General features: G+C 43.8%; 1 protein-coding gene across 1 annotated transcript in view; it reads right to left on the bottom strand.

Annotated features, from left to right (window-relative positions):
- The window catches only part of LOC106594924 (ubiquitin carboxyl-terminal hydrolase 7), an 82,814-nt gene that overhangs the window by 26,361 nt on the left and 31,301 nt on the right, over nt 1-25,152 (bottom strand). Inside the window, exons 4-12 of the mRNA XM_082972958.1 lie at nt 23,337-23,475; nt 23,161-23,249; nt 20,799-20,907; nt 19,846-19,976; nt 18,540-18,594; nt 5,664-5,744; nt 4,038-4,128; nt 2,848-2,930; nt 1,583-1,692 (exon numbers count right to left, since the gene is read on the bottom strand). Of these exons, the coding sequence (XP_082829084.1) occupies nt 1,583-1,692; nt 2,848-2,930; nt 4,038-4,128; nt 5,664-5,744; nt 18,540-18,594; nt 19,846-19,976; nt 20,799-20,907; nt 23,161-23,249; nt 23,337-23,475 (888 nt within the window). The remainder of the gene's footprint in view (nt 1-1,582; nt 1,693-2,847; nt 2,931-4,037; nt 4,129-5,663; nt 5,745-18,539; nt 18,595-19,845; nt 19,977-20,798; nt 20,908-23,160; nt 23,250-23,336; nt 23,476-25,152) is intronic.

The raw sequence follows: 25,152 nt of genomic DNA, 5'->3' as shown, positions 1-25,152 counted from the left end.
TGGGGTGCCAGAGCAGCGAACAGTTTTGACTGGGCTGAGCGGGAACTGTGCTTCCTCAGAGGTAGGGAGGCGAGCAGGCCAGAGGTGGATGAACGGAGTGCCCTTGTTTGGGTGTAGGGCCTGATCAGAGCCTGAAGGTACGGAGGTGCCGTTCCCTTCACAGCTCCGTAGGCAAGCACCATGGTCTTGTAGCGGATGCGAGCTTCAACTGGAAGCCAGTGGAGAGAGCGGAGGAGCGGGGTGACGTGAGAGAACTTGGGAAGGTTGAACACCAGACGGGCTGCGGCGTTCTGGATGAGTTGTAGGGGTTTAATGGCACAGGCAGGGAGCCCAGCCAACAGCGAGTTGCAGTAATCTAGACGGGAGATGACAAGTGCCTGGATTAGGACCTGCGCCGCTTCCTGTGTGAGGCAGGGTTGTACTCTGCGAATGTTGTAGAGCATGAACCTACAGGATCGGGTCACCGCCTCGATGTTAGCGGAAAACGACAGGGTGTTGTCCAGGATCACGCCAAGGTTCTTAGCACTCTGGGAGGAGGACACAAGGGAGTTGTCAACCGTGATGGCGAGATCATGGAACGGGCAGTCCTTCCCCGGGAGGAAGAGCAGCTCCGTCTTGCCGAGGTTCAGCTTGAGCTGGTGATCCGTCATCCACACTGATACCCCAGTGGTACAGTTACCGCGACCTACACGGGGGGTGGTACAGTTACCGCGACCTACACGGGGGGTGGTACAGTTACCGCGACCTACACGGGGGGTGGTACAGTTACCGCGACCTACACGGGGGGTGGTACAGTTACCGCGACCTACACGGGGGGTGGTACAGTTACCGCGACCTACACGGGGGTAAGTTACCGCGACCTACACAGGGGTAAGTTACCACAACCTACACAGGGGTAAGTTACCACGACCTACACTGAGTGTACAAAACATTAGGAACACCAGCTCTTTCCATGACATAGACTGACCAGGTGTTATACATGACAGACTGACCAGGTGTTATACATGACATTGACTGACCAGGTGAATCCAGGTAAAAGATATGATCCCTTATTGATGTCACCTGTTAAATCCACTTCAATCAGTGTAGATGAAGGGGAGGAGACGGGTTAAAGAAGGATTTTTAAGCCTTGAGACAATTGAGACATGGATATTGTATGTGTGCTATTCAGAGGACAAGACAAAAGATTTAAGTGCCTTTGAACGGGATATGGCAGTAGATGCCAGGTGCACCGGATTGTGTCAAGAACTGCAACGCTGCTGAGTTTTTCACACTCAACAGTTTCCCTGTGTGTACCAAGAATGGTCCACCACCCAAAGGACATCCAGCCAACTGGACACAACTGTGGGAAGCATTGGAGTCAACATGGGCCAGCATCCCTGTGGAACACTTTCAACACCTTGTAGAGTGAACAGGCTGTTCTGAGGGCAAAACAGGGGCAACTCAATATTAGGAAGGTGTTCTTAATGTTTGGTATAGTCAGTGTACCTGTGGAATCAACATGTTTAGACAGGTGTGTGTGTCGGTGTGTGTGCCCAGTGTGTGCCCAGTGTGCGCCCAGTGTGTGAGCTAGATGTGTTACCTGTCGTTGATCTTGATGTTTTGGTCGGTCTGAGGGTCGTACATGAACCTCATCAGCTGCAGGTGCAGTATGGGAGGGAAAGTCAGGAACTTCACCCCCTTCTCCGCTTCCTGGAAACACACACATGGCCAGGAAGTTTACTGACTCATCATCCATGTGTCCTACCTCCAGTAGATTATACAGGACCGGAAAACCCTCCAGGTTTATATCTAGATTATACAGGACCGGAAAACGCTCCAAGTCTGAATCTAGATTATACAGGACCAGAAACCCTCCAGGTCTGACTCTAGATTATACAGGACCAGAAACCCTCCAGGTCTGACTCTAGATTATACAGGACCAGAAACCCTCCAGGTCTGACTCTAGATTATACAGGACCAGAAACCCTCCAGGTCTGACTCTAGATTATACAGGACCAGAAACCCTCCAGGTCTGAATCTAGATTATACAGGACCAGAAACCCTCCAGGTCTGAATCTAGACAGAAAGTATGTGTAGATTATACAGGACCAGAGATGTTCAACTAACTGACCCTTCTCTGGTCCAAATAATTCATTTTTACCAACAAATCCATCCTAAGAATTTTGAAATCCTGTTGTGGCCCTCAAACCAAAAATGATTGTAGAACAGGTGGACAGCCTCACCTATAGGCCATGTTCATAAAGCACATTTACACTCATCATTAACCTGTTCTACAGCCTCACCTATAGGCCATGTTCATAAAGCACATTTACACTCATCATTAACCTGTTCTACAGCCTCACCTATAGGCCATGTTCATAAAGCACATTTACACTCATCATTAACCTGTTCTACAGCCTCACCTATAGGCCATGTTCATAAAGCACATTTACACTCATCATTAACCTGTTCTACAGCCTCACCTATAGGCCATGTTCATAAAGCACATTTACACTCATCATTAACCTGTTCTACAGCCTCACCTATAGGCCATGTTCATAAAGCACATTTACACTCATCATTAACCTGTTCTACAGCCTCACCTATAGGCCATGTTCATAAAGCACATTTACACTCATCATTAACCTGTTCTACAGCCTCACCTATAGGCCATGTTCATAAAGCACATTTACACTCATCATTAACCTGTTCTACAGCCTCACCTATAGGCCATGTTCATAAAGCACATTTACACCATTCATTAACTCTATATAAACATTATGAAGATGTTATGGCCACCCGTAGTCTTATAAAGCATCTTTTAACCATACATAAGGCCTTTATAAAGCCTGAATAAGGCCTCACCTGTAGGCCGTGTTCTCCTGCGTCGTATTTGTTGTCTCCGTCAAGCTGCTCCACAGCGACATAGTCCTTAAAGGACTCAAAGACTAGAGAGAGAAGAGAAACAGTTAGCCACACACACACACACACACACACACACACACACACACACACACACACACACACACACACACACACACACACACACCACACACACACCAGCTCTGTTTGTTCACTATTCCTAGCAGGCTAGTCTTCTTTGTGTGTTCACTATTCCTAGCAGGCTAGTCTTCTTTGTGTGTTCACTATTCCTAGCAGGCTAGTCTTCTTTGTGTGTTCACTATTCCTAGCAGGCTAGTCTTCTTTGTGTGTTCACTATTCATAGCAGGCTAGTCTTCTTTGTGTGTTCACTATTCATAGCAGGCTAGTCTTCTTTGTGTGTTCACTATTCATAGCAGGCTAGTCTTCTTTGTGTGTTCACTATTCATAGCAGGCTAGTCTTCTTTGTGTGTTCACTATTCATAGCAGGCTAGTCTTCTTTGTGTGTTCACTATTCATAGCAGGCTAGTCTTCTTTGTGTGTTCACTATTCATAGCAGGCTAGTCTTCTTTGTGTGTTCACTATTCCTAGCAGGCTAGTCTTCTTTGCAATCAACTTGTCTGACAGGGAAACTGATGTGAAGAAGCTGTCCATGGTCACATTTCTGCCTTTGTCCATGTAAGGCTCCACGAGACTCTAAACCACACTGTCAAACAGTCGCTCACCCGCCGGCCTGGTTTCCCACCCGCCGGCCTGGTTTCCCACCCGCCGGCCTGGTTTCCCACCCGCCGGCCTGGTTTCCCACCCGCCGGCCTGGTTTCCCAAGCCAGTACCTGGTTGGGACATCAGCGGCTAACCAAAACTGAAGTCACATGTTCCATTATCAGCTTCTATCTCGTTTCTATTGGCCATTCAGCCACTGATGATATTTTAATGTTATGTTTATTATGTTACTAGTTTTTTGCTTGTAGAATTGCATGTAATTGGTTAAAAAGAAACTTGATCATTTGTCTGCACCACCAAGATGGGGGCCTCTAAATGTCTCTAAAATCCTGCCGCGCCGACAGGACGACTGAGCCCCTTTCCAAAGCAGAAAACCCCCTGTATACGGACGGAGACTGGAGCGATATGACACACATCCAATAACCCAGAGAAAGAAAGTGATTGATACTCACTGTTTTTCTTTCCTTTGATACTGAGCTGGATGTCGTAGTAATCCTCTATCCGCTCTGACCGGTAGTCAACGTGCTTACACTGGATATAGGACTGGAGCGAGAGAGAGAGACAACACACAGTTACACTGGATATAGGACTGGAGAGAGAGAGAGACAACACACAGTTACACTGGATATAGGACTGGAGAGAGAGAGAGACAACACACAGTTACACTGGATATAGGACTGGAGAGAGAGAGAGAGAGAGAGACAACACACAGTTACACTGGATATAGGACTGGAGAGAGAGAGAGAGAGAGAGACAACACACAGTTACACTGGATATAGGACTGGAGAGAGAGAGAGAGAGAGAGACAACACACAGTTACACTGGATATAGGACTGGAGAGAGAGAGAGAGAGAGACAACACACAGTTACACTGGATATAGGACTGGAGAGAGAGAGAGAGTGACAACACACAGTTACACTGGATATAGGACTGGAGAGAGAGTGACAACACACAGTTACACTGGATATAGGCCTGGAGAGAGAGTGACAACACACAGTTACACTGGATATAGGACTGGAGAGAGAGAGAGAGAGAGACAACACACAGTTACACTGGATATAGGACTGGAGAGAGAGAGAGAGAGACAACACACAGTTACACTGGATATAGGACTGGAGAGAGAGAGAGAGAGACAACACACAGTTACACTGGATATAGGACTGGAGAGAGAGAGAGAGAGAGACAACACACAGTTACACTGGATATAGGACTGGAGAGAGAGTGACAACACACAGTTACACTGGATATAGGACTGGAGAGAGAGTGACAACACACAGTTACACTGGATATAGGACTGGAGAGAGAGAGAGAGAGAGAGAGAGAGAGAGAGAGAGAGAGAGAGAGAGAGAGAGAGAGAGGAGAGAGAGAGAGAGAGAGAGAAAGAGACAACACACAGTTACACTGGATATAGGACTGGAGAGAGAGAGAGACAACACACAGTTACACTGGATATAGGACTGGAGAGAGAGAGTGACAACACACAGTTACACTGGATATAGGACTGGAGGGAGAGAGTGACAACACACAGTTACACTGGATATAGGACTGGAGAGAGAGAGTGACAACACACAGTTACACTGGATATAGGACTGGAGAGAGAGAGTGACAACACACAGTTACACTGGATATAGGACTGGAGAGAGAGAGTGACAACACACAGTTACACTGGATATAGGACTGGAGAGAGAGAGTGACAACACACAGTTACACTGGATATAGGACTGGAGAGAGAGTGACAACACACAGTTACACTGGATATAGGACTGGAGAGAGAGAGACAACACACAGTTACACTGGATATAGGACTGGAGAGAGAGAGACAACACACAGTTACAATGGATATAGGACTGGAGAGAGAGAGTGACAATACAGTTACACTGGATATAGGACTGGAGAGAGAGAGAGATACAACACATAGTTACACTGGATATAGGACTGGAGAGAGAGACAACACACAGTTACACTGGATATAGGACTGGAGAGAGAGAGAGAGATACAACACATAGTTACACTGGATATAGGACTGGAGAGAGCGACAGACCTCAATGGGGAGAGAGAATAGAGGACGTGAACGTACCACCATCTTTCCTCTGAACAGTTTGGGGATGGTTCCCTCCACGCAGGTGCCTTTCATTTTGTTCTCAACGTTGTCCAGGAGCTGGAACACACACATTATGGAAGGAACAGTGTGTGAGCGGAGCAGAGTTGGAGCGTTGGGCTTCTCACCCTCTCCAATCTGGCTCCAGCAACGTTCACTTCCCTAGCTCAGGGCGCGCCCGGCCCAGCATGCATTTGTAGTCTAATTGTGTGCCACTATAGCCCCTTGCTTTAGCTACTGTCATGGAGTTCACTAAATATTTTCATCAAGAAACTGATAAAACACACAGGTGCTAAATCAAGGTGACTTACAAAGATGAGGACCAAGAGCAAGAGAGGGAGTGTGGTGATGTAGTGTCCACAACTAAAGAAGAGAGGCAGTGTGGTGATGTAGTGTCCACAACTAAAGAAGAGAGGGAGTGTGGTGATGTAGTGTCCACAACTAAAGAAGAGAGGCAGTGTGGTGATGTAGTGTCCACAACTAAAGAAGAGAGGCAGTGTGGTGATGTAGTGTCCACAACTAAAGAAGAGAGGCAGTGTGGTGATGTAGTGTCCACAACTAAAGAAGAGAGGGAGTGTGGTGATGTAGTGTCCACAACTAAAGAAGAGAGGCAGTGTGGTGATGTAGTGTCCACAACTAAAGAAGAGAGGGAGTGTGGTGATGTAGTGTCCACAACTAAAGAAGAGAGGCAGTGTGGTGATGTAGTGTCCACAACTAAAGAAGAGAGGCAGTGTGGTGATGTAGTGTCCACAACTAAAGAAGAGAGGCAGTGTGGTGATGTAGTGTCCACAACTAAAGAAGAGAGGGAGTGTGGTGATGTAGTGTCCACAACTAAAGAAGAGAGGGAGTGTGGTGATGTAGTGTCCACAACTAAAGAAGAGAGGGAGTGTGGTGATGTAGTGTCCACAACTAAAGAAGAGAGGGAGTGTGGTGATGTAGTGTCCACAACTAAAGAAGAGAGGGAGTGTGGTGATGTAGTGTCCACAACTAAAGAAGAGAGGGAGTGTGGTGATGTAGTGTCCACAACTAAAGAAGAGAGGGAGTGTGGTGATGTAGTGTCCACAACTAAAGAAGAGAGGGAGTGTGGTGATGTAGTGTCCACAACTAAAGAAGAGAGGCAGTGTGGTGATGTAGTGTCCACAACTAAAGAAGAGAGGCAGTGTGGTGATGTAGTGTCCACAACTAAAGAAGAGAGGGAGTGTGGTGATGTAGTGTCCACAACTAAAGAAGAGAGGCAGTGTGGTGATGTAGTGTCCACAACTAAAGAAGAGAGGGAGTGTGGTGATGTAGTGTCCACAACTAAAGAAGAGAGGGAGTGTGGTGATGTAGTGTCCACAACTAAAGAAGAGAGGGAGTGTGGTGATGTAGTGTCCACAACTAAAGAAGAGAGGGAGTGTGGTGATGTAGTGTCCACAACTAAAGAAGAGAGGGAGTGTGGTGATGTAGTGTCCACAACTAAAGAAGAGAGGCAGTGTGGTGATGTAGTGTCCACAACTAAAGAAGAGAGGCAGTGTGGTGATGTAGTGTCCACAACTAAAGAAGAGAGGGAGTGTGGTGATGTAGTGTCCACAACTAAAGAAGAGAGGCAGTGTGGTGATGTAGTGTCCACAACTAAAGAAGAGAGGGAGTGTGGTGATGTAGTGTCCACAACTAAAGAAGAGAGGGAGTGTGGTGATGTAGTGTCCACAACTAAAGAAGAGAGGGAGTGTGGTGATGTAGTGTCCACAACTAAAGAAGAGAGGGAGTGTGGTGATGTAGTGTCCACAACTAAAGAAGAGAGGCAGTGTGGTGATGTAGTGTCCACAACTAAAGAAGAGAGGGAGTGTGGTGATGTAGTGTCCACAACTAAAGAAGAGAGGGAGTGTGGTGATGTAGTGTCCACAACTAAAGAAGAGAGGGAGTGTGGTGATGTAGTGTCCACAACTAAAGAAGAGAGGCAGTGTGGTGATGTAGTGTCCACAACTAAAGAAGAGAGGCAGTGTGGTGATGTAGTGTCCACAACTAAAGAAGAGGCAGTGTGGTGATGTAGTGTCCACAACTAAAGAAGAGAGGGAGTGTGGTGATGTAGTGTCCACAACTAAAGAAGAGAGGGAGTGTGGTGATGTAGTGTCCACAACTAAAGAAGAGAGGCAGTGTGGTGATGTAGTGTCCACAACTAAAGAAGAGAGGCAGTGTGGTGATGTAGTGTCCACAACTAAAGAAGAGAGGCAGTGTGGTGATGTAGTGTCCACAACTAAAGAAGAGAGGCAGTGTGGTGATGTAGTGTCCACAACTAAAGAAGAGGCAGTGTGGTGATGTAGTGTCCACAACTAAAGAAGAGAGGCAGTGTGGTGATGTAGTGTCCACAACTAAAGAAGAGAGGCAGTGTGGTGATGTAGTGTCCACAACTAAAGAAGAGAGGGAGTGTGGTGATGTAGTGTCCACAACTAAAGAACCATTGTGGAATCTGAAAAGACACCTATCCTGAAAGTATGATGGTGTACTTACTGTGTACATGCCAACAGAAAGAACGAGGTGGGTAGATAACTGTGTTATTGTAGCAAAGTATTTATAAACTAAAATTCAGATCTCTTAAACATTTCAGTTCATTTTTGTTCTATTATCTATACGATAGGGAATAATTGATTTTAGCCCAATAGACCTGGCAGTCCCATGTTCAAGGAGCTTTCTGTTTTGATTGGGTTATTTTGCCTAAAAGCCTTTAGGCCTACCTATAGATAACATAACTCTGCATCTCTGCCCAGCCTGGATAGAGTGGCCAAAAGGGTGTTTATCATCCCCAGTGGCTCTGAAAGTGAGGAGAGGACGTTCTCCACCGCTGGTTTGCTCTCCAGTCACCATCACATGAGCCTGCAGACAGACTGGTCAAACTCCTGTTTCTAAGAATGAATTCTAAAAGGCACTAATAAGTGCATTATCATTTTATTTGTATTTAATTCTAAGTAAGTCACAGGCCTTATGCGTAATTTATAGACTATAATGATTAAATACAACTAAATGTTGTTTGAATGCTGAGTGCTTTATGTCCTTAACAGCCACTCCCAATGCTTCACAATGCATTTCTTTGTAGACTATAGCCTTGAAATAATATAAATAATATAGCCTAAATAATTCATTTTTGTTCCTTCTTAGTCTCCCTGTCTGGCTCTTAACCGATTGAGATTGTTTATATGCTGTTTAATATGACGTGTAGTCTATTCAGAGTGTTTATATGCTGTTTAATATGACATGTAGTCTATTCAGAGTGTTTATATGCTGTTTAATATGACATGTAGTCTATTCAGAGTGTTTATATGCTGTTTAATATGACATGTAGCCTATTCAGAGTGTTTATATGGTGTTTAATATGACATGTAGCCTATTCAGAGTGTTTATATGGTGTTTAATATGACATGTAGTCTATTCAGAGTGTTTATATGCTGTTTAATATGACATGTAGCCTATTCAGAGTGTTTATATGCTGTTTAATATGAAATGTAGTCTATTCAGAGTGTTTATATGCTGTTTAATATGACATGTAGCCTATTCAGAGTGTTTATATGCTGTTTAATATGACGTGTATTCTATTCAGAGTGTTTATATGGTGTTTAATATGACATGTAGCCTATTCAGAGTGTTTATATGCTGTTTAATATGACATGTATCCTATTCAGAGTGTTTATATGCTGTTTAATATGACATGTAGTCTATTCAGAGTGTTTATATGGTGTTTAATATGACGTGTAGTCTATTCAGAGTGTTTATATGGTGTTTAATATGACATGTATTCTATTCAGAGTGTTTATATGCTGTTTAACGACATGTAGCCTATTCAGAGTGTTTATATGCTGTTTAATATGACATGTAGCCTATTCAGAGTGTTTATATGCTGTTTAATATGACATGTATCCTATTCAGAGTGTTTATATGCTGTTTAATATGACATGTAGCCTATTCAGAGTGTTTATATGCTGTTTAATATGACATGTAGCCTATTCAGAGTGTTTATATGCTGTTTAATATGACATGTAGTCTATTCAGAGTGTTTATATGGTGTTTAATATGACATGTATTCTATTCAGAGTGTTTATATGCTGTTTAACGACATGTAGCCTATTCAGAGTGTTTATATGGTGTTTAATATGACATGTATCCTATTCAGAGTGTTTATATGCTGTTTAATATGACATGTATCCTATTCAGAGTGTTTATATGCTGTTTAATATGACATGTAGTCTATTCAGAGTGTTTATATGGTGTTTAATATGACATGTAGTCTATTCAGAGTGTTTATATGCTGTTTAATATGACATGTAGCCTATTCAGAGTGTTTATATGCCGTTTAATATGACATGTAGTCTATTCAGAGTGTTTATATGGTGTTTAATATGACATGTAGTCTATTCAGAGTGTTTATATGGTGTTTAATATGACATGTAGCCTATTCAGAGTGTTTATATGCTGTTTAATATGACATGTAGTCTATTCAGAGTGTTTATATGCTGTTTAATATGACATGTAGTCTATTCAGAGTGTTTATATGCTGTTTAATATGACATGTAGTCTATTCAGAGTGTTTATATACTGTTTAATATGACATGTAGCCTATTCAGAGTGTTTATTATGCTGTTTAATATGACATGTAGCCTATTCAGAGTGTTTATATGGTGTTTAATATGACATGTAGCCTATTCAGAGTGTTTATATGGTGTTTAATATGACGTGTAGTCTATTCAGAGTGTTTATATGGTGTTTAATATGACATGTAGCCTATTCAGAGTGTTTATATGGTGTTTAATATGACATGTAGCCTATTCAGAGTGTTTATATGTTGTTTAATATGACATGTAGTCTATTCAGAGTGTTTATATGCTGTTTAATATGACATGTAGCCTATTCAGAGTGTTTATATGCTGTTTAATATGACATGTATTCTATTCAGAGTGTTTATATGGTGTTTAATATGACATGTAGTCTATTCAGAGTGTTTATATGCTGTTTAATATGACATGTAGTCTATTCAGAGTGTTTATATGCTGTTTAATATGACATGTAGTCTATTCAGTGTTTATATGGTGTTTAATATGACATGTAGCCTATTCAGAGTGTTTATATGGTGTTTAATATGACATGTAGCCTATTCAGAGTGTTTATATGGTGTTTAATATGACATGTAGTCTATTCAGAGTGTTTATATGCTGTTTAATATGACATGTAGTCTATTCAGAGTGTTTATATGGTGTTTAATATGACATGTAGCCTATTCAGAGTGTTTATATGGTGTTTAATATGACATGTAGCCTATTCAGAGTGTTTATATGCTGTTTAATATGACATGTAGTCTATTCAGAGTGTTTATATGGTGTTTAATATGACATGTAGCCTATTCAGAGTGTTTATATGCTGTTTAATATGACATGTAGCCTATTCAGAGTGTTTATATGCTGTTTAATATGACATGTAGCCTATTCAGAGTGTTTATATGCTGTTTAATATGACATGTAGCCTATTCAGAGTGTTTATATGGTGTTTAATATGACATGTATCCTATTCAGAGTGTTTATATGCTGTTTAATATGACATGTATCCTATTCAGAGTGTTTATATGCTGTTTAATATGACATGTAGTCTATTCAGAGTGTTTATATGGTGTTTAATATGACATGTAGTCTATTCAGAGTGTTTATATGCTGTTTAATATGACATGTAGCCTATTCAGAGTGTTTATATGCTGTTTAATATGACATGTAGCCTATTCAGAGTGTTTATATGGTGTTTAATATGACATGTAGTCTATTCAGAGTGTTTATATGGTGTTTAATATGACATGTAGCCTATTCAGAGTGTTTATATGGTGTTTAATATGACATGTAGTCTATTCAGAGTGTTTATATGCTGTTTAATATGACATGTAGTCTATTCAGAGTGTTTATATGCTGTTTAATATGACATGTAGTCTATTCAGAGTGTTTATATGCTGTTTAATATGACATGTAGCCTATTCAGAGTGTTTATATGCTGTTTAATATGACATGTAGCCTATTCAGAGTGTTTATATGGTGTTTAATATGACATGTAGCCTATTCAGAGTGTTTATATGGTGTTTAATATGACGTGTAGTCTATTCAGAGTGTTTATATGGTGTTTAATATGACATGTAGCCTATTCAGAGTGTTTATATGGTGTTTAATATGACATGTAGCCTATTCAGAGTGTTTATATGTTGTTTAATATGACATGTAGTCTATTCAGAGTGTTTATATGCTGTTTAATATGACATGTAGCCTATTCAGAGTGTTTATATGCTGTTTAATATGACATGTATTCTATTCAGAGTGTTTATATGGTGTTTAATATGACATGTAGTCTATTCAGAGTGTTTATATGCTGTTTAATATGACATGTAGTCTATTCAGAGTGTTTATATGCTGTTTAATATGACATGTAGTCTATTCAGTGTTTATATGGTGTTTAATATGACATGTAGCCTATTCAGAGTGTTTATATGGTGTTTAATATGACATGTAGCCTATTCAGAGTGTTTATATGGTGTTTAATATGACATGTAGTCTATTCAGAGTGTTTATATGCTGTTTAATATGACATGTAGTCTATTCAGAGTGTTTATATGGTGTTTAATATGACATGTAGCCTATTCAGAGTGTTTATATGCTGTTTAATATGACATGTAGCCTATTCAGAGTGTTTATATGCTGTTTAATATGACATGTAGTCTATTCAGAGTGTTTATATGCTGTTTAATATGACATGTAGTCTATTCAGAGTGTTTATATGCTGTTTAATATGACATGTAGTCTATTCAGAGTGTTTATATGCTGTTTAATATGACATGTAGTCTATTCAGAGTGTTTATATGCTGTTTAATATGACATGTAGTCTATTCAGAGTGTTTATATGGTGTTTAATATGACATGTAGCCTATTCAGAGTGTTTATATGGTGTTTAATATGACATGTAGCCTATTCAGAGTGTTTATATGGTGTTTAATATGACATGTAGCCTATTCAGAGTGTTTATATGGTGTTTAATATGACATGTAGCCTATTCAGAGTGTTTATATGCTGTTTAATATGACATGTAGCCTATTTGAAATGATGTGCGCTTCTGTTTATTATAAATCTTATCATTCAAATCCATATGGTTTGGTTTCAATACTTCAAAACCCAAATGGTAGGTTCAGGTAGACACAAAAATAGATGGCTGCTGGTTAAATTATGATTTTAATGAACGGAGCGAATTTGGAGCGATGATTGTTTTTTTCCCTGTGAGGAAAGGACCATGGGGCGCCAGAGAGGTGAGTGATGAGCGGGATTTCAACCATTCAACTCCGCTCACATACTCTGGGAAGGAACACATACACATGTTATTTAACAAACATGGCATGGGACCTCAGATCCTCAAAAAGTTCTACAGCTGCACCATTGAGAGCATCCTGACTGGTTGCATCACCGCCATACGGATGGCCCTAAACATTTTCTAGGACTCCAAGCACCCGTCATAGACCACCGCATGGCAAGTGGGTCCTGAGTCTGTGACCAAAAGGCTCCTAAACAGCTTTTAGCCCCAAGCCATAAGACTCCTGAACATTTCACCAAAGGGCTACCCGGACCAGTTCACCAAAGGGCTACCCGGACCAGTTCACCAAAGGGCTACCCGGACCAGTTCACCAAAGGGCTACCCGGACCAGTTCACCAAAGGGCTACCCGGACCAGTTCACCAAAGGGCTACCCGGACCAGTTCACCAAAGGGCTACCCGGACCAGTTCACCAAAGGGCTACCTTGCCTCTTGCACCGGCTCGATGTACACTCACTGGACTCTAACCGCACATTCGACACTGACACTCTAACACACACACACGGGACACACACACATTGACGCCACACACACACACGCTGCTGCTTCTCTTATCTATCCTGATGGCCTAGTCACCTTTACCAATACATACATATTACCTCAACTACCTGGTACCCCTACCTACATATTACCTCAACTACCTGGTACCCCTACCTACATTATATTACCTACAACTACCTGGTACCCCTACCTACATATTACCTCAACTACCTGGTACCCCTACCTACATATTACCTCAACTACCTGGTACCCCTACCTACATTATATTACCTCAACTACCTGGTACCCCTACCTACATTATATTACCTCAACTACCTGGTACCCCTACCTACATTATATTACCTCAACTACCTGGTACCCCTACCTACATTATATTACCTCAACTACCTGGTACCCCTACCTACATTATATTACCTACAACTACCTGGTACCCCTACCTACATTATATTACCTCAACTACCTGGTACCCCTACCTACATTATATTACCTACAACTACCTGGTACCCCTACCTACATTATATTACCTCAACTACCTGGTACCCCTACCTACATTATATTACCTCAACTACCTGGTACCCCTACCTACATTATATTACCTCAACTACCTGGTACCCCTACCTACATATTACCTCAACTACCTGGTACCCCTACCTACATTATATTACCTACAACTACCTGGTACCCCTACCTACATTATATTACCTCAACTACCTGGTACCCCTACCTACATTATATTACCTACAACTACCTGGTACCCCTACCTACATATTACCTCAACTACCTGGTACCCCTACCTACATTATATTACCTACAACTACCTGGTACCCCTACCTACATTATATTACCTCAACTACCTGGTACCCCTACCTACATATTACCTCAACTACCTGGTACCCCTACCTACATTATATTACCTACAACTACCTGGTACCCCTACCTACATATTACCTCAACTACCTGGTACCCCTACCTACATTATATTACCTCAACTACCTGGTACCCCTACCTACATTATATTACCTACAACTACCTGGTACCCCTACCTACATATTACCTCAACTACCTGGTACCCCTACCTACATTATATTACCTACAACTACCTGGTACCCCTACCTACATATTACCTCAACTACCTGGTACCCCTACCTACATTATATTACCTACAACTACCTGGTACCCCTACCTACATTATATTACCTCAACTACCTGGTACCCCTACCTACATATTACCTCAACTACCTGGTACCCCTACCTACATTATATTACCTACAACTACCTGGTACCCCTACCTACATATTACCTCAACTACCTGGTACCCCTACCTACATATTACCTCAACTACCTGGTACCCCTACCTACATTATATTACCTACAACTACCTGGTACCCCTACCTACATTATATTACCTCAACTACCTGGTACCCCTACCTACATATTACCTCAACTACCTGGTACCCCTACCTACATTATATTACCTACAACTACCTGGTACCCCTACCTACATTATATTACCTCAACTACCTGGTACCCCTACCTGCAACTACCTGGTACCCCTACCTACATTATATTACCTCCACTACCTGGTACCCCTACCTACATTATATTACCTCCAACTACCTGGTACCCCTACCTACATTATATTACCTCCAACTACCTGGTACCCCTACCTACATTATATTACCTCAACTACCTGGTACCCCTACCTACATTATATTACCTCAACTACCTGGTACCCCTACCTACATTATATTACCTCAACTACCTGGTACCCCTACCAACATTATATTACCTCAACTACCTGGTACCCCTACCTACATATTACCTCAACTACCTGGTACCCCTGCACATTGACTCAGTACTGGTACTCCTTATAGTCTCATTATTACCTCAACTACCTGGTACCCCTGCACATTGACTCAGTACTGGTACTCCTTATAGTCTCATTATTACCTCAACTACCTGGTACCCCTGCATATTGACTCAGTACTGGTACACCTTATAGTCTCATTATTACCTCAACTACCTGGTACCCCTGCACATTGACTCAGTACTGGTACTCCTTATAGTCTCATTATTACCTCAACTACCTGGTACCCCTGCACATTGACTCAGTACTGGTACTCCTTATAGTCTCATTATTACCTCAACTACCTGGTACCCCTGCACATTGACTCAGTACTGGTACTCCTTATAGCCTCATTATTACCTCAACTACCTGGTACCCCTGCACATTGACTCAGTACTGGTACTCCTTATAGTCTCATTATTACCTCAAATACCTTGTACCCCTGCACATTGACTCAGTACTGGTACTCCTTATAGTCTCATTACCTCAACTACCTGGTACCCCTGCACATTGACTCAGTACTGGTACTCCTTATAGTCTCATTATTACCTCAACTACCTGGTACCCCTGCACATTGACTCAGTACTGGTACTCCTTATATTCTCATTATTACCTCAACTACCTGGTACCCCTGCACATTGACTCAGTACTGGTACTCCTTATAGTCTCATTATTACCTCAACTACCTGGTACCCCTGCACATTGATTCAGTACTGGTACTCCTTATAGTCTCATTATTACCTCAACTACCTGGTACCCCTGCACATTGACTCAGTACTGGTACTCCTTATAGTCTCATTATTACCTCAACTACCTGGTACCCCTGCACATTGATTCAGTACTGGTACTCCTTATAGTCTCATTATTACCTCAACTACCTGGTACCCCTGCACATTGACTCAGTACTGGTACTCCTTATAGTCTCATTATTACCTCAACTACCTGGTACCCCTGCACATTGACTCAGTACTGGTACTCCTTATAGTCTCATTATTACCTCAACTACCTTGTACCCCTGCACATTGACTCAGTACTGGTACTCCTTATAGTCTCATTATTACCTCAACTACCTGGTACCCCTGCACATTGACTCAGTACTGGTACACCTTATAGTCTCATTATTACCTCAACTACCTGGTACCCCTGCACATTGACTCAGTACTGGTACTCCTTATAGTCTCATTATTACCTCAACTACCTGGTACCCCTGCACATTGACTCAGTACTGGTACTCCTTATAGTCTCATTATTACCTCAACTACCTGGTACCCCTGCACATTGACTCAGTACTGGTACTCCTTATAGTCTCATTATTACCTCAACTACCTGGTACCCCTGCACATTGACTCAGTACTGGTACTCCTTATAGTCTCATTATTACCTCAACTACCTGGTACCCCTGCACATTGACTCAGTACTGGTACACCTTATAGTCTCATTATTACCTCAACTACCTGGTACCCCTGCACATTGACTCAGTACTGGTACTCCTTATAGTCTCATTATTACCTCAACTACCTGGTACCCCTGCACATTGACTCAGTACTGGTACTCCTTATAGTCTCATTATTACCTGGTACCCCTGCACATTGACTCAGTACTGGTACTCCTTATAGTCTCATTATTACCTCAACTACCTGGTACCCCTGCACACTGGTACTCCTTGTATACAGCCTCGTTACCATCTTTCCTTTAGATCATTCTTTACATCTCTGCCTTGTTGGTGAAGGCCTTGGAAGTAACCATTTCACGCTAAGCTCAACACCTGTGGTACTCGGCACGTGACAAAGAAAATTAGATTTGAACACACACACACACACACACACACACACACACACACACACACACACACACACACACACACACACACACACACACACACACACACACACACACACACACACACAGACACACACACACACACACGAAAGAAAACAAACAGTGCGACCAACACGGTCACATATGTGACAATATTTTGCTGTGTGAGCAGCAGTTTTATTTTGGGAGCACTGTGTGACTATGAAAATGATCTTCCTGATAATAGTTGTAGTAGTAATAAGGCTTGGCTGTACCAGTGTTTCTGATGCCTTACAGAAACAAGTCAGTGCACATTCATCAGCGTCATGGTTGCACCATTACTACAGAGAAAACATCTTGGTTCTAACCCAACCAGGTCAAAAGATCTGACCCATTACTACAGAGAAAACATCTTGGTTCTAACCCAACCAGGTCAAAAGATCTGACCCATTACTACAGAGAAAACATCTTGGTTCTAACCCAACCAGGTCAAAAGATCTGACTAGAAGCATTTGAATCTTCCTATAGCGGATTGCCGGGAACCGCATTTAACATTCATAAACCACATCACGGACCATTCTAAAAGGACGTGTGCATCGACATCGTTAACCATCTGTTTACACGCCGTTCAGTCATGTTAGGTCATTGGCTAGCTGGTTAATAACCTGGTAACTTTAGTATATCCAGACATCTGGGGACACAGATAGACAGGTAAAGCTTCGTCAGGAGATCAAGGATCATCGTAATGACAGACATCTTGCATGTCATCATCAAACCAGATTTATTTTTAAAGAGACAGTGTACCATTTATAATGTAACGCTTCTCAATAGGAAAATTGTGCTTTTACACAACGTAGAAACCTCATTTTCCACAAATGACTTTGTAATTTCAATGGCATGTATTTTTCATCAAATGTTTAGCTTTTATAATAAACTAATGTATTTACAGTGTTACATATTAGTTTCTAGGTCTCAACATGTGCTTCAAAAGTAGCTAGAATTCATATAGGCCCAACATAGGCTGTATCTCAATCAATTTGAAGGTCCAATGTGCAGAAATCGCTCCAACATTTCCTGGTGGCTAAAATTCAAATAGCTCGCCTAATTTCAGTTTGTGACCAAACAAGCAATGTATAGTGTAGAGAATAATTGTACCATCTAAACCGCTGTGAAATATCTCTTCAATAACCAAAAATATTGTATTTTCAGCCGGTATACAAAACCTAAAGAAAAATACACACAAACAAAACTTAAGATCTGGTCTGGTGCTCCTAAATTTCATGTGGTGCAACCAACATGTTTTAATTTAGAGCCCTGAATACACACACTACTGAACGAACACAGAACAACTACTCACCACTCTGCAGAGCTCCTGAACGTCGTGTTGCATGAAGCTGTCTAACGTCTCCCACCTACACAGAAAACAACATGTTATCAACTACTGTCACAGTACCACCATGTTTTAAACAACACATTCACTGTCAACTTCAGTCACAGTACCACCATGTTTTAAACAACACATTCACTGTCAACTTCAGTCACAGTACCACCATGTTTTAAACAACACATTCACTGTCAACTTCAGTCACAGTACCACCATGTTTTAAACAACACATTCACTGTCAACTTCAGTCACAGTACCACCATGTTTTAAACAACACATTCACTGTCAACTTCAGTCACAGTACCACCATGTTTTAAACAACACATTCACTGTCAACTTCAGTCACAGTACCACCATGTTTTAAACAACACATTCACAATACCGCCATGTTTTAAACAACACATTGACAATCTGTCAACTGTCACAATGCCACCATGTTTTAAACAACACATTCACTGTCAACTACTGTCACAGTACCACCATGTTTTTTTAAACAACACATTCACTGTCAACTACTGTCACAGTACCACCATGTTTTAAACAACACATTCACTGTCAACTTCAGTCACAGTACCACCATGTTTTAAACAACACATTCACTGTCAACTTCAGTCACAGTACCACCATGTTTTAAACACATTCACTGTCAACTTCAGTCACAGTACCACCATGTTTTAAACAACACATTCACTGTCAACTTCAGTCACAGTACCACCATGTTTTAAACAACACATTCACTGTCAACTTCAGTCACAGTACCACCATGTTTTAAACAACACATTCACTGTCAACTTCAGTCACAGTACCACCATGTTTTAAACAACACATTCACTGTCAACTTCAGTCACAGTACCACCATGTTTTAAACAACACATTCACAATACCGCCATGTTTTAAACAACACATTGACAATCTGTCAACTGTCACAATGCCACCATGTTTTAAACAACACATTGACAATCTGTCAACTGTCACAATGCCACCATGTTTTAAACAACACATTCACAATCTGTCAACTACTGTCACAAAACCACCATGTTTTAAACACTGACCCATAATGGAACATGATGCAAAGCGTCACTTGATCAGGACAATGTGACTTATTACCAGGGTCCATCACTATTCATTAGTGCACACCGATGCAAAACATTTAGCAATGGAAAATGAAAACAATCGTTTCTCAGACAAAATCAGGTAGTCCCTTCCAGTCTCATTGATTAATCAATCAATCATCTCTTTCCTCCTGCAGCGTTGCTAGCTGAGGGGTCCTGGCACCTACCCAAAGGACTTGGTGAGTTTCTTGGTGCCGACGGGCTTGTCGCTGTGCTGCAGCTCATAGAAAACCCTCTGTAGAGCCAGCGGAACACTCTTAGACGAGTCATCTCCCTCTGTAGGCATCATGTACACCGCCTGGTAGAGAGAGAGGTGGGGTTAGACACACAAACACTCTTAGACGAGTCATCTCCCTCTGTAGGCATCATGTACACCGCCTGGTAGAGGAGAGAGGTGGGGTTAGACACACAAACACTCTTAGACGAGTCATCTCCCTCTGTAGGCATCATGTACACCGCCTGGTAGAGAGAGAGGTGGGGTTAGACACACAAACACTCTTAGACCAGTCATCTCCCTCTGTAGGCATCATGTACACCGCCTGGTAGAGGAGAGAGGTGGGGTTAGACACACAAACACTCTTAGACGAGTCATCTCCCTCTGTAGGCATCATGTACACCGCCTGGTAGAGAGAGAGGTGGGGTTAGACACACAAACACTCTTAGACCAGTCATCTCCCTCTGTAGGCATCATGTACACCGCCTGGTAGAGAGAGAGGTGGGGTTAGACACACAAACACTCTTAGACCAGTCATCTCCCTCTGTAGGCATCATGTACACCGCCTGGTAGAGGAGAGAGGTGGGGTTAGACACACAAACACTCTTAGACGAGTCATCTCCCTCTGTAGGCATCATGTACACCGCCTGGTAGAGGAGAGAGGTGGGGTTAGACACACAAACATTCACACACTCTCTCTAAAGAGTCGCCTCCCTGTATAGATATCATATACACCGCCTGGTAGAGGTGAGAGAGAGGTTAGACACACAAACATTCACACACTCTCCCAAAAGAGTCGCCTCCCTGTATAGATATCATAAACACCGCCTGGTAGGCACAGAGGAGAGGGGTGTTACACACACTTGAGCGTAGTATGACAGAGTGGTAGTTAGTTGTCTTACTGACCCTCCGTAGCTGGTTGGTGAAGAACAGGGTCTGTAGGAGGCTGTTCATATAACATGTCGCTCCCTGGTTCTTCAGACCCACGTAGCCGGTGTGTTTCTTTGAGTCCCACCTGCACACAGACAGGACAGAAATGGGTTAACCCAACTACACACACACACACACACACACACACACACACACACACACACAGGACAGCCCTGCTCTAAACCAGGGGTGGGTAACTCCAGGAAGAGGGTTGGACAGCCCTGCTCTAAACCAGGGGGTGGGTAACTCCAGGAAGAGGGTTGGACAGCCCTGCTCTAAACCAAGGGTGGTTAACTCCAGGAAGAGGGTTGGACAGCCCTGCTCTAAACCAGGGGTGGTTAACTCCAGGAAGAGGGTTGGACAGCCCTGCTCTAAACCAGGGGTGGTTAACTCCAGGAAGAGGGTTGGACAGCCCTGCTCTAAACCAGGGGTGGGTAACTCCAGGAAGAGGGTTGGGCAGCCCTGCTCTAAACCAGGGGTGGGTAACTCCAGGAAGAGGGTTGGACAGCCCTGCTCTAAACCAAGGGGTGGGTAACTCCAGGAAGAGGGTTGGACAGCCCTGCTCTAAACCAGGGGTGGGTAACTCCAGGAAGAGGGTTGGACAGCCCTGCTCTAAACCAGGGGTGGGTAACTCCAGGAAGAGGGTTGGACAGCCCTGCTCTAAACCAGGGGTGGGTAACTCCAGGAAGAGGGTTGGACAGCCCTGCTCTAAACCAGGGGTGGGTAACTCCAGGAAGAGGGTTGGACAGCCCTGCTCTAAACCAGGGGTGGGTAACTCCAGGAAGAGGGTTGGACAGCCCTGCTCTAAACCAGGGGTGGGTAACTCCAGGAAGAGGGTTGGACAGCCCTGCTCTAAACCAGGGGTGGGTAACTCCAGGAAGAGGGTTGGACAGCCCTGCTCTAAACCAGGGGTGGGTAACTCCAGGAAGAGGGTTGGACAGCCCTGCTCTAAACCAGGGGTGGGTAACTCCAGGAAGAGGGTTGGGCAGCCCTGCTCTAAACCAGGGGTGGGTAACTCCAGGAAGAGGGTTGGACAGCCCTGCTCTAAACCAGGGGTGGGTAACTCCAGGAAGAGGGTTGGACAGCCCTGCTCTAAACCAGGGGTGGGTAACTCCAGGAAGAGGGTTGGACAGCCCTGCTCTAAACCAGGGGTGGGTAACTCCAGGAAGAGGGTTGGACAGCCCTGCTCTAAACCAGGGGTGGGTAACTCCAGGAAGAGGGTTGGACAGCCCTGCTCTAAACCAGGGGTGGGTAACTCCAGGAAGAGGGTTGGACAGCCCTGCTCTAAACCAGGGGTGGGTAACTCCAGGAAGAGGGTTGGACAGCCCTGCTCTAAACCAGGGGTGGGTAACTCCAGGCCCTCGAGAACCTGATTGGTGTCACGCTTTTTCTCCATCCCTAGCAAACACAGCTGATTAATAAAATTACATTATAAACTGAAGATCATGATCAGGTGATTATTGGAGTCAGGTGTGTTAGCTGGGGCAAAACTGTGACACCAAATCAGGCCCTCAAGGACTGGAATTGCCCACCAGCCCTGGGTTAACCCAACTACACTGGGACACCACACACTGATGTCAGGATCACAGGATCTATGGTCAGGTCACTAGAAATTAAACATTCTTAAAATCAAGATTTTAATAAGATAGTTTTAATTCAAGACACCGCTAAATAGAACAGGTTCAAGATAGTGTTCTCGTTATTCCAAACATCTGGTGAACTGGCCAATGGTCCCAAAACACAGAGGCGAGAGAGGACAGCAAAAAGGGAACGAAAAGGAGAGAGAGAAAAAGAGAGAGCAGGTGAGATAGAAGAGTGAGAGGAGAGAGAGAGAGAAGAGAGCAGGTGAGATAGAAGAGTGAAGGAGAGAGAGAGAGAAGAGAGCAGGTGAGATAGAAGAGTGAAGGAGAGAGAGAGAAAAAGAGAGCAGGTGAGATAGAAGAGTGAAGGAGAGAGAGAGAGAAGAGAGCAGGTGAGATAGAAGAGTGAAGGAGAGAGAGAGAAAGAGAGCAGGTGAGATAGAAGAGTGAAGGAGAGAGAGAGAAAGAGAGCAGGTGAGATAGAAGAGTGAAGGAGAGAGAGAGAAGAGAGCAGGTGAGATAGAAGAGTGAAGGAGAGAGAGAGAAAGAGCAGGTGAGATAGAAGGGTGAAGGAGAGAGAGAGAAAGAGAGCAGGTGAGATAGAAGAGTGAAGGAGAGAGAGAGAAAGAGAGCAGGTGAGATAGAAGAGTGAAGGAGAGAGAGAGAAAGAGAGGGGGGGGGGGGGGGGGGGCAGGTGAGATAGAAGAGTGAAGGAGAGAGAGAGGGGGGTGAGGAAGGTGGGGGGGGGCAAGACTCACGCCACTCCGTGAGGAGCGTCCGCCTGCACATAGACTTCAAAGGAGACTTTATCATCCTCCACAAAGCCTCTCTCTGGATCAGTCACATCCTGAAAACACACCGGAGGAAAATTATGTTGGCTGTGTCTGTCGTGTGTGTATATACACCAGTGTATCCCGGTGTGTGTGGTACTCACGCTCCAGGACATAAAGTTAGAGAAGCCCCAGTCGTTTTCCTTGTGGAAGAAGAGGTGGCTGATTCTGCGGCTGAACGACTTCTCATCGTCCTTATAGTTGATGATCTTCAGCATGGCCTGAGCATGGCACGACCAGGACCTAGCAGGGGGACACATTTACACGTTACACCAGGAAACTACTTCAGCATGACATGACCAGGACCTAGCAGGGGGACACATTTACATGTTACACCAGGAAACTACTTCAGCATGACATGACCAGGACCTAGCAGGGGGACACATTTACACGTTACACCAGGAAACTACTTCAGCATGACATGACCAGGACCTAGCAGGGGGACACATTTACACATTACACCAGGAAACTACTTCAGCATGACATGACCAGGACCTAGCAGGGGGACACATTTACATGTTACACCAGGAAACTACTTCAGCATGACATGACCAGGACCTAGCAGGGGGACACATTTACACGTTACACCAGGAAACTACTTCAGCATGACATGACCAGGACCTAGCAGGGGGACACATTTACATGTTACACCAGGAAACTACTTCAGCATGACATAACCAGGACCTAGCAGGGGGACACATTTACACATTACACCAGGAAACTACTTCAGCATGACATGACCAGGACCTAGCAGGGGGACACATTTACATGTTACACCAGGAAACTACTTCAGCATGACATGACCAGGACCTAGCAGGGGGACACATTTACACGTTACACCAGGAAACTACTTCAGCATGGCATGACCAGGACCTAGCAGGGTGACACATTCACACGTTACACCAGGGGGACACATTTAAATGTTACACCACACACGAGCTAAGGCAGTGTTTCCACTTAAAAAGTCTAAATAAAAAGTCTGATGTGGAAAGTAATCGTGTGTGTGTGGCGGGGGTGAGTCGGACTCATGCTCTCGTGATGAGTTCACGTCACCCAGCCTACAACTTCAAAAACAGCACCACCCTGGACCCAAGATGAAATGTCTTGTCCTAATGAACGGTTAAGTTGGTTTCCCCAGCAGGAGGCCGGGGTTCAGATCCCACCCATGACGTCTGTCTGTATCATGTGACGTCCATGGAGTCAGCAGGATACATATACCATGAGGTAGTCGCTAGAAACAGGGCCTAAGAGAAATGAAGCAATGCTGTGTTTCTCTCTGTGTGTGTGTGGATCAGGGTCTCTGCCTGCATGCTGTGTGTGTGGATCAGGGTCTCTGCCTGCATGCTGTGTGTGTGGATCAGGGTCTCTGCCTGCATGCTGTGTGTGTGTGGATCAGGGTCTCTGCCTGCATGCTGTGTGTGTGGATCAGGGTCTCTGCCTGCATGCTGTGTGTGTGGATCAGGGTCTCTGCCTGCATGCTGTGTGTGTGGATCAGGGTCTCTGCCTGCATGCTGTGTGTGTGGATCAGGGTCTCTGCCTGCATGCTGTGTGTGTGGATCAGGGTCTCTGCCTGCATGCTGTGTGTGTGGATCAGGGTCTCTGCCTGCATGCTGTGTGTGTGGATCAGGGTCTCTGCCTGCATGCTGTGTGTGTGTGGATCAGGGTCTCTGCCTGCATGCTGTGTGTGTGGATCAGGGTCTCTGCCTGCATGCTGTGTGTGTGGATCAGGGTCTCTGCCTGCATGCTGTGTGTGTGGATCAGGGTCTCTGCCTGCATGCTGTGTGTGTGGATCAGGGTCTCTGCCTGCATGCTGTGTGTGTGGATCAGGGTCTCTGCCTGCATGCTGTGTGTGTGTGGATCAGGGTCTCTGCCTGCATGCTGTGTGTGTGGATCAGGGTCTCTGCCTGCATGCTGTGTGTG

This window comes from Salmo salar, chromosome 03, assembly GCF_965601325.2.
Source record: "Salmo salar chromosome 03, fSalSal1, whole genome shotgun sequence".
Classification (NCBI taxonomy): domain Eukaryota; kingdom Metazoa; phylum Chordata; class Actinopteri; order Salmoniformes; family Salmonidae; genus Salmo; species Salmo salar.
The sequence above is the reverse complement of the archived record's forward strand: the minus strand, read 5'-3'. Positions and strand labels throughout refer to the sequence as shown.